Here is a 16,117-nt window from a genome sequence, read left to right as displayed (position 1 = left end):
CCTCTACTAATGCTAATTAGAAAAGAGTACAATAGGAAAGGCAACTGCACACAACTGCGTGACTTGGCTATCACTAAATTCTCGAGATCAGCTAATGCATGAAACTGCAATTGAAGAAAACATAAAATACCAGAGTTATCTGATGAGTGGAAGGTGTATGCTTCCCTAGATATCTAGACTGTAAAGTCAGGATGAAAGGAGAGGAAGGATGTAACATTGTGGTTATATTTAGTTCGGTGGAGATTTGTTAGTATGAGTTTAGCCGCTTGTGACAGGAGAGCTCTGTTTTGGACTATTAAGATCAAGTCTACAGGGTGTCTCAAAAATATTGGTAGAAACGTTTAGGGGAGGTAGGTAGCATCTAAAGGAATGTGAATCGCATAGGAACCCATGACCGGAAACGTCATGGGAAAGTAGTAGCAGAGGCACAAGAAGCAGAAATGACACAAGACAGTAATTAGTGGCAAACATTTATTTGACTCTTGATTGTTTTAAGAAGTCTTTATGTGCTGTAATGTAATAACTAGATCTTATGTATAGCTTAGCTTAATTTTCAGCACTCACCTCATAGTAATCCGCTTAGCTGGTGGAGGGTTTTACCACATACATAGTGGTTATAGGATTCTAATATATCATGGGGATTATGGGTTTAAATTAAGTTATGGGCTAAAAAATTTTTGAGAAAGGAGGGTGCACCTTCCATGGTTGCCTAATTAAATTAAATTAAATGAAGAGAAAAAAGGAAAGGAAAATATAAGCTAATAATCGCGCACGAGCGACTTTCGAGTTTCCTCGTCTTCAGTTAGCTATAGTGGAGGGGGGGAAGAGAGCGCGCTTGTGTTATATACGGGTTGGGTTCCCGAAATGCATTTCAGTGCACGTGGAAATTTAATACGTGCTAAATTCCAAATGGGGGAAAAATTGGCGGGAATCTTTTTGTTTAACACGTTGAGTGATGTATGGCGCTTAAACCATTCAATAACGAGGGCTTCGTTTTCAAGGATTTTGTAGCTAGAATTTAATTTAATTACTGTGATGGCTGAATCGATGAGTGGATTGTGATTTTGAGATTGGACATGTTGTGTTAGTTCTGTACTTGCCGAATTAGTTTTGAAGCTATTAAAGTGGTAGTATGCACGCGTGTTGGAAATTTTTGATGTCCCGAATTTTGCTGTTGTACTGCCTATGTAACATGCTTGGCATTCTGATTGGCATCTGATCAAATATATAATGTTGTTGTAGTCTTGTGTCTCGTACTCGTGTGTTGTTTTGTATGAATTGAATTTGGAACTTAATTTGTTGTAAGATGTGAATATTAATTTGATGTCTGTATTTTTAAAAATCTGTTGAAGTCTCCTAGCATATTGTTGATGATATGGGAGCGCGATAAGGGGTTTATGTATCTTATTCTTGTTCACGTGGTTAATAATTTTGTTTGGGTTATTTGTGTTATTATGAACTTTGGTGATGGTTTCTTTTATTAGTTGTCGTGGGTATTTTCTGTCGGTGAATTTTTTGGTGAGGTATTGTAATTCTACAGATAGGTCTGTTTGTGTGTGGCTATATTTTACAGCGTTGTATATCTGGTTGTATATAACTGCTTTTTTGATGTATAGAGGGTGGTGTGAGTGGTAATGTAAGAATTTTCCTGTATGCGTGTTTTTTCTGTATATTTTGGTGCCTAAAGATGTGTTTAGTTTGTATATAGTGAGGTTTAGAAAATTAATTTTCTAACGTACCGACTTAAACATTAAGGATATTTTAGACCTCACATCACTGTTACTTGACGCCAAACAATTTACATTCCAAAATAACGTCTACGAACAAATTTTCGGCCTTCCCATGGGCCTCGGTATCTCTGCCCCTTTATCCGAGATCTACCTCGCATCCATCGAAGAAAAAATTCTCCAACCCTTTCCCCCAGGAATTAAACTATACATGAGGTATGCAGACGACGTCCTCTTAATAGGCAACAGAACCACCATCGACACTTTACTGAACACCTTCAACACAACACACGAAAGACTCAAATTTACCCTCGAAGTAGAAAACGATAATAAAATTAATTTTCTAAACCTCACTATATACAAACTAAACACATCTTTAGGCACCAAAATATACAGAAAAAACACGCATACAGGAAAATTCTTACATTACCACTCACACCACCCTCTATACATCAAAAAAGCAGTTATATACAACCAGATATACAACGCTGTAAAATATAGCCACACACAAACAGACCTATCTGTAGAATTACAATACCTCACCAAAAAATTCACCGACAGAAAATACCCACCACAACTAATAAAAGAAACCATCACCAAAGTTCATAATAACACAAATAACCCAAACAAAATTATTAACCACGTGAACAAGAATAAGATACATAAACCCCTTATCGCGCTCCCATATCATCAACAATATGCTAGGAGACTTCAACAGATTTTTAAAAATACAGACATCAAATTAATATTCACATCTTACAACAAATTAAGTTCCAAATTCAATTCATACAAAACAACACACGAGTACGAGACACAAGACTACAACAACATTATATATTTGATCAGATGCCAATCAGAATGCCAAGCATGTTACATAGGCAGTACAACAGCAAAATTCGGGACATCAAAAATTTCCAACACGCGTGCATACTACCACTTTAATAGCTTCAAAACTAATTCGGCAAGTACAGAACTAACACAACATGTTCAATCTCAAAATCACAATCCACTCATCGATTCAGCCATCACAGTAATTAAATTAAATTCTAGCTACAAAATCCTTGAAAACGAAGCCCTCGTTATTGAATGGTTTAAGCGCCATACATCACTCAACGTGTTAAACAAAAAGATTCCCGCCAATTTTTCCCCCATTTGGAATTTAGCACGTATTAAATTTCCACGTGCACTGAAATGCATTTCGGGAACCCAACCCGTATATAACACAAGCGCGCTCTCTTCCCCCCCTCCACTATAGCTAACTGAAGACGAGGAAACTCGAAAGTCGCTCGTGCGCGATTATTAGCTTATATTTTCCTTTCCTTTTTTCTCTTCATTTAATTTAATTTAATTAGGCAACCATGGAAGGTGCACCCTCCTTTCTCAAAAATTTTTTAGCCCATAACTTAATTTAAACCCATAATCCCCATGATATATTAGAATCCTATAACCACTATGTATGTGGTAAAACCCTCCACCAGCTAAGCGGATTACTATGAGGTGAGTGCTGAAAATTAAGCTAAGCTATACATAACATTTATTTGACATAATATTAGCAATGGAGTACGAGATAGATGCATTTCATGATGTTACAACAGATGCTCGAAGGTTCCACCACGAGACGCGATGCATGCGTGACACCGACGCAGCATGGATTGGCGGACCTGGAGTTTCTTTGACAGTAGCAGCAGCGCAGATGAGTCTCGCCATGAGATCCATTTCTGTCTCCACAGGTGATTCATACACGATAGATTTGAGGACCCCCCCCCCACAGAAAGAAATCAAGGCTTGATAAATCAGGTGAGCATGGGGGACAGGCAACGGGTCCACCACAGCCAATCCAATGATGCCCAAAACACTTGTTCAAATGTCAAGAACACACCTTCCATAACGGGGAGGCGCCCTGTCATGTTGGAACCAAATGTTATGTCTCACATTTGCTGGAACATCATCAAGTAACCCTGGTAGAACTTGTTCAAGAAAGATCCGATATTTAGCAGAGTTTATGCGGGATGGTAACAGGTATGGGCCGACTAAGCAGTCACCGACCATATCTGCCCACACATTTATTGCGAAGCGATGTTGTGCCGCATGGGGGCACACACCGTGTGGGTTGTTGCGAGCCCACACATGAGCATTGTGCTGATTGAATAAGCCTTCCCGGGTGAAATAAGACTCATCCGTTAACAAAACATAGGCTGGAAAATTCAAGTCTTGAACACTTTCTTGGAGAAACCACTGCGCAAAAGTCACACGTGCAGGATGATCTTGGGGGAGCAGTAACTGAATCCTTTGGAGATGAAAGGGGTGTAAGGAATCGTCATGCCAGACACACTGTACACTGCAATGAGACACTCCTAAGGCAGAGGCAATGGCACGTGTGCTGGTAGTAGGATTATTCTGGATGGCATTCAACAAACTTTCTTCCATGGTGGGAGTTCGCATCAAACGTCGTCTGACCGCACTACTCCTGTTACCCCTAAATGACCCATAATCGCACAAATTTTGATGGACAAGCGCAAACAAATGGTGGTCCAGTACATATCTGTCTGGGAAGCGTTCTCCATAAATTCGTTGAGCGGCTTGTCCATTGCCCTCTGCTAATCCATACACTAGGTGCATGTCTGCCAGCTCACAGTTCATATATCGATGCATGCTCTTCGTGCGGTGACTACCGCGCTGTCTACTGACCTACAGCGACATTTCCGGTTATGGGTTCCTATTTGATTCACATTCCTTTAGATGTTACCTACCTCCCCTAAACGTTTGTACCAATATTTTTGAGACACCCTGTATATTCAAACCATTGACAAAGAACAGAGTGTTGAATTGGAAGTACCTTTCCATTAAACAGAGTTGGTTTAGTAAAAGGACTAGTGTAGTTTGAATCTTGCTGCTTTCCTGGGGATTCTCCAAGCTATAACTTCCCAAATTTCTGGACAATCAATGTGTCCGCATTGTACGGTTCTGTAAAGAAAGAAAGGTTGTTGAACCAGATTGAATGTGAAAAGTCGGAGTAGTCAACCATGAAAGTTTGGGAAGAAACAGGTTCATAGCTGGACTTGAAGAAAGTCCATTTAAGAAACCAGTATTCGAGGGAAGAGATCTTTTTGAAATTTGCATTGGCCACACTGGCCCAGACAGGCGAAGCATAGAGAATTTTTGGCTTGATGATTTTTGAAAAGAATTGTATTATAACGTGGGCAGAGTGTACATGTTGAAGGTTTTGTTTTGCCAGCCAAATGGCTCTTGTGAGTTTTTGGACAGGTAGTTCATATGAGTAGCGAAGTTGAATTTTGAGCCATAGAAAATTCTCAGATCCATATGGTCGGTTACGATAGGAATTGTTTGGGCATTCAGGAAAGCGGTTATCAGAAAGATGCTCGTTTTAAGCGAGATTTGGAGATGACTGGATTTTGAGGGGTTGAGTTCGAGATTGAAAGATTTGAGGTATAAGTTGTTATGTTATTGTTATTTTGGGAGCATTAGCAACTAAGGCAATATTGCTTCCGGCATATGCAGTGGTCATTCCCTGACCTTTCCGCATCCTCCATATTTGGTGGTCACGGGCTCAAACCCCTGTTTAATCAAGAAGCGTGTGCTACGCACTGCTGCTCCTGCTCACCTGGCTACGGAGGCGCCCTTTGAGGTATAAAGTGAACTCTTGGAGGGTGTTACAGATTAGCTCTTCAGTGAATTTAACTGATTAACATTTTCCACATAAGACATTACATGGTTATGGGTTAGTAAAAATGATTGGAGGATTGCAGAGAACATTATTGCCGATAGTGTCCGGCCCTAGGGGATTCCAGATGAGCAAATGGCCCGATAGGATTTGTTTTTGAAGTCTGCTATCGGACCCTTTCTTTGAGGAGGATGGCAAAGAGATTTAATAGGTTACCACTCATGAGGTAAAACTATAGAAGAGAGTGTGTGTGTGGAGACTGTATCGAATGCAGAGCTGATGTCTGTGTAAATTATATCAATTTGATTTTTAGAATTGGGAGCCTTCGGGATTATTTGGTTTTTTGTGAGGAGGTTGGTCGATGCAGATCTTCTCATAATTTTGTAGTAAATCTGGTTATGATGTATTGGGAAGAGTTGCTTCCTCACTGTTGGTAGCATATATCTTTATTGTTTTTGCATTTTGGTAGTGGGAAAATTTTGTAGTAAACCCATTCTGGAGAAAAAAAGTTTTTATTTATGGCCTGATTGAAAAAGAAGACCAGAAGGTCTAGAATGTCCTTCTGGTCTTCTTTTTCAATCAGGCCATTAGCGATTTTGATCATGAAGATCGGTATATTGTCATGTCCTGCGGTACCTCTGGAAGGGAGATTTTTAATTGTGTTTTTCATTGCCTCTTTCGAGACGGCAATAGTGCTTAATTTGTTGATACATGGCATACATTCTTTAAATTCTGGGCAGGAATTTATTTTGCTGTTGAAACGAGTTGTGTTCCAACCAGCAGTTGAAGTTTAAATCTGATGGTAGTGGATGGGATATTTTGGGGTATATTGTTGTGTTTTTCTTAATCCTATTAGCTGTAAATAGTTGGATTTCTTTCCTCTTTAGTTTGTTAAACTTATTATGGTGAGTTAAGAAATTTAGATAATCATTTTCCGAGTTAGATTTTTTAAAGTTCCTGAAAGACTTTTGCTTTAATTTAAAAATGGACTCAGGTTGTGGTGTCCACCAAACATTTGAGTTGAAAGAAGGAGAAATGATTTTTGATGCTGCGATTTTTGAGATTGAGGCCAACTGAGTCGAGAAGAATGTGTATGTCCATTCTGTAGGACAGTTGACTAAACTGTCCCAAGAGTAGAGGCTTAGCAGCTCTAGGCAGATGTCCTGTTTTAAATGTTTTAGGTTAAATGATTTCTTTTTGTAGACTGGATTCTTTTCGCACTGGGATAGGATGTTGAAGGACAGTATTTTTGAAATTGGATCATGGTTAGATTCGAATGCAATTAAGAGTGGAAGTTCAGAAGACTTAGGAGCATTAAAGAAAATTTGGTTGAGTGTGTTGTTACCTCTGGTGGGTTATGAAGTTAAAGGCTTTAAATTTAGACTTTCAAACTGTGATGTTACAAATTTAGACATATCACTAGATGGTAGCGGCAAATTAAAATCCCCTCCAATAATGATGGAGTTGTTTTTTGAGATTTTAGTGATAGCCCAGTTTACAAATTCAGAATATCTTTCCATGGAGGACTTAGGAGATAATGATGTCCAGAAAGTTATTTGACAGTTTTGTTCTGATGTGGATTGCCTTGAAGGTAGATGAGGTGCATTTGGATTCTGACGCAATCGCAAATGAATTCTTCAGGAAGATGGTGGTTCCTCCACCTTTTTTGTGGGTCTTGATGCCACTGCAGTGTTTGAGGGGATAATGAAATCTTTTTGTTCAGATGAAGTCCAGGTTTCCATGAGTCAGATAAGAACGTAGAAATTAGACAGGGTTATAGTTTCCAGAGAATTTATTTTATTCCAAATACTTCTGATGTTCTACAAGAGAGTTTTAACCTGTAGAGGTGGCTTATTTGGTTGGATTTCCCTTAGGTACATTTCCTGAATTTTTGCATAGTTTCCCTCTGCTTTCTATGGTCCACAGTGATGTTATTAGTCCTGTTTTAGTTTGATATGCATATGGGTTCCAGGGTGTAATTCTTACAGGTTTTTTTTTTTTACACTTGGCCTCTCCATTTGCTGTTGTCGAGTCAATTGCCACTCGAAGTGGTGCTTGATTAATGCTGTAGTTGCAGATCCTTCTGTTTCTCACTTTTTTTTGCCCCTGGGGCATTTAATGATACTGGACAAAATGAGTTTATTGAAAACAGCAGGCTGTAGCCAGTAGTTCTTCTTCAGTTGTAAGAGGGTTGCTTTTGTACATGAGATTTCCATTGAACAAGACACTTCATTAGTTAGCCAGAGGGACGTTTTTGCAGAGCTGTTGTCGGTTTGTGAGCCTGAAGAATGTTGGAAAGCAGGATTTGTTAGCACGTATATTAGGTTAAGCTCATCATGTGGCACAGAGCAATTAGACTTAGCAGTGGGGATGAGCATTACTTTGTATTTCAAAAACTGTACTTACATTACTTCGATGGGGGGCTGCAGGGCCAAAGAATCTTTTTCGTTGCACACTTCAATACAATTAGAATTTTAACATAAAGCCTGTATCCATGTGAAAACTGAAAGTATTAACATGATGATCCACAGCACATAAAAAAGGCAGCCATACCAAACTAGTGGCACCACAAAAAAAAAAAAAAAAAAAAAACACATCATAACAAAAAGCAGTTACCACGCAGACATTACAAAGAGTGGTCGTGTTGCTCGTCATTTTTGCTGTCTTGTCTTTCAAATTTATCCACCTTATTAATACTGCACAGTATTAATGAAGTACAGTGGAGTGTCAGTTATCTGGAAAAATTACTGTCAGACCCTCTTCTGGATAGCAAAATAATCCTAACTATATGGAGAATGTTACTATCAGGATAGAAGGAAGAAAGTAGGGTAAAATTAAATAAATTCTATTATAATGCATTAAAGTAAAAGAAAAAGACTTTAAATAGTGTGAGAAAAATGAATTTATTTAATTTAAAAAATAATAACAACTTATACATAAAAATTCACACATTTACATATGTATATTCGGATAGGTATTTTACTGTAAATTTTGTGGAAAAAAATTTAAAGTAATTTTCTAAAATAATGTTTGATCGTTTTTTGTTTCGTTTCTTGTGACCTTTTTTTGTTTGCTGCTAAATCTCTCAAGTTCCTTAATAATACAATTTGATTATATCACATTCTTCCTGATTTTCTTCCCATTTCAGTGCTGTTTTCGTTGATATTTTATTGAGAAAAATAATAAATTACACAGTTTTGAGCCGATATTATTCTTACTGAATCTGGACCTAATCTAAACATAATATGAAATGAAGAGAACAAAATATGTCATGGAAAATTGGGTTCACGGAAATGAATGACTAAACTCTATTACTCGAGGTTTCCAAGAAAACCCATTAGTCTTTCTAATCCAACATTTCACCAGATATACGATGTAAAAAACAGATAGAAATACTCTCGTAGCATAATAAACATTTGTCTCAAATACTACCATAAAGAAAAAGAAAAATCAGCCTTTCAAATTATTCTGGATAACTGACTTCCAGATAACTGATGTTCTACTGTAATACTATGGAGAGTGATGTTAATAACAAGAAACAGAGAAGAGGAATATACGTCTATAGGATATAAATTCTCGCTTTATGAATTTTCACTTTATGAGTGTGCACTAGGAACAAATTAACTTGTAAAGTTGGGAACTACCTATATACAATATCCAAATTATTTTTTGCATCCAGTTACTTTGTTATTGCATTATAATATCCAATCAGATTGGTCGGATACGTTCACCCCTTAAAAACCCATGCTGCGATTGCTGCTTAATTGCATTTCTGTCTAGATGGTCTTAGATTACTTCTTCAATGACTCCATTATTTTCTTTGGAAAAGAAGGAATTAAAGGGGGAATTAAAGGAATTGAAGGAATTAAAGAGTGAATTAAAGGGATACACATCTGTATCTCTTTAATTCACCCTCTGATTCCCACCCTTTGTGACGTGGGGGTACATTTACACATTTCCAGTCCATAGAAACCTCCTCTAAATCCAAAGATGCCCTCATAATTATAGCTAAGGGTTTCCTTAAGCTTTCTGATTCCTTCTTTAATACATTTTGTTAGATCACAGCAGCCACATGTGGTTATTTACTTTTAGCTTCAACAAATTTGGAATACTGCTGGTATTCCAAATCCTAAAATGTTCTTTGCAGGTGAACACAGATGCAAAATATTTATTGTCAGCAATATGAACAGGATCATCAATAGTTGTGCCATTTAAAATGGTTCATTAGCCCATTTAAGATGGGCTAATGAACTACATTAGCCCATCAATAGGTGGGCTAATGTAGTTCATTTCTTTAATTCTAGTTTTAACAGAAGCAAGGAATTCTTTGCTACTTTTCTTCTCATTCTTATTAAAAGACTTCTCAAAATCTGCCTTAGCTTACTTAACCCATGCATATTTCTTCTCTGCATTATCAGTTTATGTGATGAGGAAAAATATCTCTTAGTATAAAAAACTTAGTAGTTTCTATAATTACTTCCCCGAATTCTGTTGATTAACTCTCTACCAAGCAAAATCCCCTCCTTTACCTTTACACTTAAAGATACTTGACAGCAGTTATATCTTTTAAGTTTACCACACATCCATATATATTAATAACACTGCTGCCTAGTGGTTCCTTTACTTTGATATTCTTAATGCATGAAGTCTCTACTGATCAGCTCAAGACAATTGCTTTCTCTTCTTACCTCTCCAACATGCTAGTGCAGAAAATAGTAATCCAAGAAATCCAGAAAAATAATGCTACTGTGCAAGTGGGCAAACTTCCATATTCTTAATTGCTTGCCTTTGTTCTTAAATTCAAACCTTCCCTTGAATTTTGTTATCTTACCATATTTGAAACAGTGTACTTGCCTACCCTCTGTTTTTATCCATTACATTGTGTTTGGCAACCCATTCACTACCTCTTATCTAATAATTTACCCTCTGCATTGGGAGTAACACAAATTAAGCCTTCCTTCTCATTAGAAACAAATACCTTCAAATTTCCCATATCCAAGTCTGCCAGATCCTCAAGTTCCTCTGAACAATCCTTATCCTTAGAAGCCCCTTGCCAGTTTTTGCACCTACTGCTGCACTATATGTGGGGGGGGGGGGCAGTGCAATGTTGAGTCAGCTTAGTGTGACATAGACACTGGGGGGACAAAGAAGAGAGTAGAAGTGTGTTATAGGCCAAACAACTGTGATGTGTATAACAAACAACTATACAGACCTAATGGGTGGGCTGGAGAAGTAAATCATAATGTCTTATAATGGGGGATTTTAACTTTTCAGATATTGACTGAAATTTGTGGGTAGCCATAGACAGCCATACATTGATACCATTCCTGGGGTTTTCAAAAATAGGTCATCAGAATTCCTAATAAGAATTAGAAAGCAGCAAGGAATATATTATGAAGAATATGAGAGTTCAACTGGAACTTCTAACTCGATAAGAGTACACTGACTAAGTTGGGAAGTAAAGTGAAAGGAAGAGGCATAAAAGCATCTTTATGGTATCTGAGAATGAGAAATCTAAATATTCAAAACTGACTAACTAAATATAAGAAATGTGAAGTTGGATACGGAATCTAAATATTCAAAACTGACTAAATAAACATAAGAAATGTGAAGTTGGATATAGACCTTCCATAATGAAATGAGACAATGCTCATGGAAGATGTTGGCTAAAAGGAAGTGAATATGACATTAACACTGAAATGCAATTGAGCAGCAGCAGCCTGGAAAGCAAGGCAATGGGAATTTCCAGGACTGCTGGGAGTCATTGTGGAACAAGTAAATACATGGGCTGTGTTAGAGTAACTAAGAGTAGAAACAGGTGCATGTATATTTGCATTTATACTTGGAGTATAGTGAATAAATTCGATGAGCTTCAAGTGTTAGTCAAGACACCAAAGGCAGATATTGTTGGGATGTCAGAGACATGGTGTCACAGAGGCATAAGCAGTGCAGAACTGGAATTTGGGAAGTACAATGTGTACAGAAAGGACAGACAGGACAAGAAGGGAGGAGGGGTTATGCTGTTAGTTAAGAAACACATAAAATCTAAGGAAGTGCATCTAATTGATGTTGGTGGACAATGCAATATTGAGTCTGTTTGGTGTGACATAAGCACTGGGAAAGAAAAATGTGAGTAGGTATGTGTTATAGGCCTAATGAATCTGAGGATTTAATGAGAAATTGTGCAGAGAAATAGAGTGGGTCAGTAGATTAGTGTCTTATAATGTCGGATTTTAACTTCCCAGATATTGACTGGAATTTGTGGGTTGGTCACTCATACACTAGCAAGGCTTTTGTCGATTTATTGGATGATTGCTTTCTACAGCAGCATGTTCGGGAGTCAACTAGAGGGGGTAATACTCTTGATTTGATTATCAGTAAGGATATGATTCTTCATGAATCAAGAATCTGCAGATAAAGGAACCACTAAGTGGCAGTGATCAGTGTGCTGAAGCGGGATTTACTTAAAGAGGTAACTAAAATCAAGGATAAAGGAAAGAGTTTTTCCTTTCGTAAAGGTGACTATGGTGGTCTGAGACAGTATTTAAATTCCATACGGTGGAACCAACTGATGATGTTACCAACAGCAAATTCAAAATGGGAAGCATTCAAAGAATTAATCTTGGAAACTACTAAGCTTTTCATACCAATAAAGAAATATTGTTCCAAAGAATTAATCTTGGAAACTACTAGGATTTTCATACCAACAAAGAAATATTGTTCAAGATTTAGGCCTAATAGGATGTCATATGAACTAAGTAAACATGTAACAGAGAAGAAAAATGCATGGGATACACATAAATTAACATGTGACACAGAAGCCTATAATAGATATAAGCTGGCCTGTAACCAAGTTACAAAGGAGGTTAGGAAAGGCAAAGGCAGATTACGAGAAATCTTTGGCAAAGGATGTAAAGAAAAACAGCAAAGAGTTCTTTACTTATGTAAATTCTAGAAGGATGGGGATGAATCAGATTGGTCCACTTGATATTGATGGTTCAACTGTTGATGATCCTCCTCAGGTAGATAACAAACTAAATGAATATTTTGCATCGACATTCACACATGAGGAGTTATTCAGTGAGGGGAATTCCAGAGGTATATTCAACTCTGGCAGTAAGCTAGATAATCTTGTAATAACTGAGAGTAAAGTGGAGGAGAAACTGTTGAAGATAAACACAAGAACGGCACCTGGGGTGGGTGGAATTTTGGTAATTAAATTTGATGAATTTGAGGTATTGCTCAAAACATCAAAAGCAGATATTGTTGGGATCTCAGAGACGTGGTGTAACACAGATATAAGGAATGCAGAACTGGAATTTGGGGAGTACAACGTCTATGGAAAGGATATACAGGATAGGAAGGGAGGAGGGGTTATGCTATTATATTATGCTGTTATATTAAGAAACATAAAATCGAAGGAAGTGAAGCCAGTCGACATCGCTGGACAGTGTAGTGTCGAGTCAGTTTAGTGTGACAAGCATTGGGAGATCAAAATTGAGAGTAGGAGTGTGCTATAGGCCTAATGACTCTGATGAGTATAATAAGAAACAGTCTAAGAGTCTTATAATGGGGGATTTTAATTTCCCAGATATTGACTGGAATTTGTGGGTTGGTCACTCACACACTAGCAAGGCTTTTGCGGATTTATTGGATGATTGTTTTCTACATCAGCATGTTAGGGACGCAACTGGAGGGAGTAATACTCTTGATCTGATTATCAATAGTGATTCTTCATGCATTAAGAATCTGCAGATAAAAGAACCACTAGGTGGCAGTGATCACAGTGTGCTGAAGTGGTATTTACACAAAGAGGTAACTACAATCAGGGGTAAAGGGACGAGTTTTTGCTTTCGTAAAGGCTACTATGATAGTCTGAGACAGTATTTAAATTCTATACTGTGGGACCAACTGAAGATGTATTTAGCATTAGCATTAGTAGAGGCATATGATGCAAGAAAGCAAGCTTATTCAGTATCAGCAAAAAAAAACACACAACCACTACTCCCATTTCACCCCTCCGTTCGTTCGAAATACCTGTCCAGCTGAGCCTTAAATTTGTTTAGGCTATCAACTTCAACAACAAGTGATGGAAGTCTATTCCACAAACCAACTGCCCACTGGCTAATGGCAAATTTCCGCACATCTATCCGATATCCGTCCTTCCTCAATTTGAATTTATGCCCTCTCAGGTGATTATTCTGAGCAAGAGGAAGAATCCCATCGGCATTGAGCATGCTCAAGCCATTCAAAGCCTTATACACCTCTATCAGATCACCTCGCCGATGCCTAGTCTCCAGACTCTGTAATTTGCAAAACTTAAGCCTTTCTTCGTAAGAGCAACCTTTTGTTCCATTCACTAATCTTGTTGCCCTTCTTTGTACTCGTTCCAGCAGCTCTACATCCTTCTTGAAATGAGGCCTCCAGACCTGTATACAGTACTCAAGGTGTGGCCTGACCAATGCCTTATACAAGGAAATAATCACATCCCTGTCCCTGCTAGTAAAATTCCTGTATATCATTGACAAGACACCATGAGCTACTCTTGCAGCTCGTCTGCACTTCTCAGAGAACTTCATATCTGCCTGCACAATTACCCCCAGGTCCTTTTCATTCTCTACCACTGTCAGCATAGTACCACAGAGTTGATACATTGATCTGGGGTTACTGTTGCCCATATGTAGTACTTTACATTTGTCAATGTTAAACTTCATTTGCCACCTCTCAGCCCATCTGCTCAACCTTTCCAGATCCTGTTGCAGCAGCATAGCATCAGTAGTGTCCTTAACAACCCTGCCAACCTTTGTATCGTCTGCAAACTTGGATATTAAGCTTGACATACCATCATCAATTTCATTTATAAATACAGAAAACAACAATGGACCCAGCACTGAACCCGGAGGAACTCCACTAATACTATTAGTCCACGTTGAGCAGTGTCCATTGATTACCACTCTCTGTCTTCTGCCACTCACCCATCCCTTTATCCATAGCAGCAATTTGCCTCCAATGACACACTGCTCCAATTTGTGCAGCAGTCTTCCATGCGCAACAGTATCAAAAGCCTTTCTAAGATCCAAGTATATAATATCAAAGTTATTCCCTGCATCCAGTTCTTTTGTGACTACATCATAGTATCCAATCAAGTTGGTCAGGCAAGACTTCCCCTTAACAAAACCATGCTGTGTCTGAGCTATAACTGAAGTCTTGTCTAAATGATCCTGCAGTGCTTCTTTAACCAGTGCCTCCATTAATTTTCCTGGAACAGAAGTTAAGCTCACAGGTCTATAATTACTTGTGTCAGCCTTTGATCCTCCTTTGTGAATTGGGGTTACATTTGCACATCTCCAGTCTATGGGTATATCCCCTGAGTCCAAAGAAGCTCTCATAATTATGGCTAGGAGTTTGCTTACTTCCTTTTCCTGCCTCCTTTAATATAACTGGATAGATCCCATCCACCCAGGGGGCCTTTTTTATGTTTATCCTCAACAATTTCTCCTCCACTTTCCTCTCAGTTATTAGAAAACCATCTAGCTCACTGCCAATGTTTACTTCACCTACGACATTCCCCTTCCTGAATAACTCCTCATGTGTGAATGTAGATGCAAAATACTCGTTTAGATTGTTAGCCACCTGAGCAGGATCCTGAACTGTTGAACCATCAACATCCAGTGGACCAATCTGATTCATCCCTTTCCTTCTTGAGTTTAAATAGGTAAAGAACTCTTTTCTGTTTTTCTTTGCATCCTTTGCCAAGGATTTCTCATAATCTGCCTTTGCCTGCCTAATCTCCTTTGTGACTTGGTTACAGACCAACTTATATCTATCATAGGCTTCCATGCACCCATTAATTTGTATGTATCCCATGCATTTTTCTTCTCTGCCATATGTCTCATTAGTTCATCTGACAACCATTTAGGCCTGAACAATATTTCTTGGTTGGTATGTAAAGCCTGATAGCTTCCAAGATTAGTTCCTTGAATGCTTCCCATTTTGAATTTGCTGTTGGTAACATCATCAGTTGGTCCCACTGTATAGAATTTAAATACTGTCTCAGACCATCATAGTCGCCTTTACGAAAGCAAAAACCCTTTACCTCTGATGGTAGTTACCTCCTTGAGTAAATCCCACTCCAGCACACTGTGATCACTGCCACCTAGTGGTTCCTTTATCTGCAGATTCTTAATGCATAAAGAATCATTACTGATAATCAGATCAAGAGTATTACTCCCTCTAGTTGCCTCCCGAACATGCTGGTGTAGAAAACAATCATCCAATAAATCCACAAAAGCCTTGCTAGTGTGTGAGTGAGCAACCCACAAATTCCAGTCAATATCTGGGAAATTAAAATTCCCCATTATAAGACTCTCTGATTTACTGGCCCATTCAATTTCCCTGTACAGTATCTTATTATACTTATCAGAGTCATTAGGCCTATAGCACACTCCTACTCTCAATTTTGATTTACCTATGCTTATGTCACACCAAACTGACTCAACACTGCACTGTCCAGCGATGTCAACTGGCTTCACTTCCTTTGATTTTATGTGTTTTTTAACTAATAGCATAACCCCTCCTCCCTTCCTATCCTGTCTATCCTTTCTGTAGACGTTGTACTCCCCAAATTCCAGTTCTGCATCCCTTATATCTGTGTGACACCACGTCTCTGATATCCCAACAATATCTGCCTTTGATGTTTTGAGCAATA

At 38.3% G+C, this 16,117-nt stretch overlaps 1 protein-coding gene across 5 annotated transcripts in view; it reads right to left on the bottom strand.

Annotated features, from left to right (window-relative positions):
- The window catches only part of LOC150077364 (UDP-N-acetylglucosamine transporter-like), a 392,219-nt gene that overhangs the window by 153,175 nt on the left and 222,927 nt on the right, over positions 1–16,117 (bottom strand). The window contains exon 7 of one of the 5 annotated variants that reach the window (XM_090386784.1): positions 10,754–10,768. The exons of the other annotated variants lie outside the window; for them this stretch is intronic. Within the exon in view, the coding sequence (XP_090242910.1) occupies positions 10,754–10,768 (15 nt within the window). The remainder of the gene's footprint in view (positions 1–10,753; positions 10,769–16,117) is intronic. 5 annotated transcript variants of the gene reach the window in all.

Source organism: Mastigoproctus giganteus, chromosome 12, assembly GCF_048544385.1.
Source record: "Mastigoproctus giganteus isolate SK-2022 chromosome 12, ASM4854438v1, whole genome shotgun sequence".
Taxonomy (NCBI): domain Eukaryota; kingdom Metazoa; phylum Arthropoda; class Arachnida; order Uropygi; family Thelyphonidae; genus Mastigoproctus; species Mastigoproctus giganteus.
The sequence above is the reverse complement of the archived record's forward strand: the minus strand, read 5'-3'. Positions and strand labels throughout refer to the sequence as shown.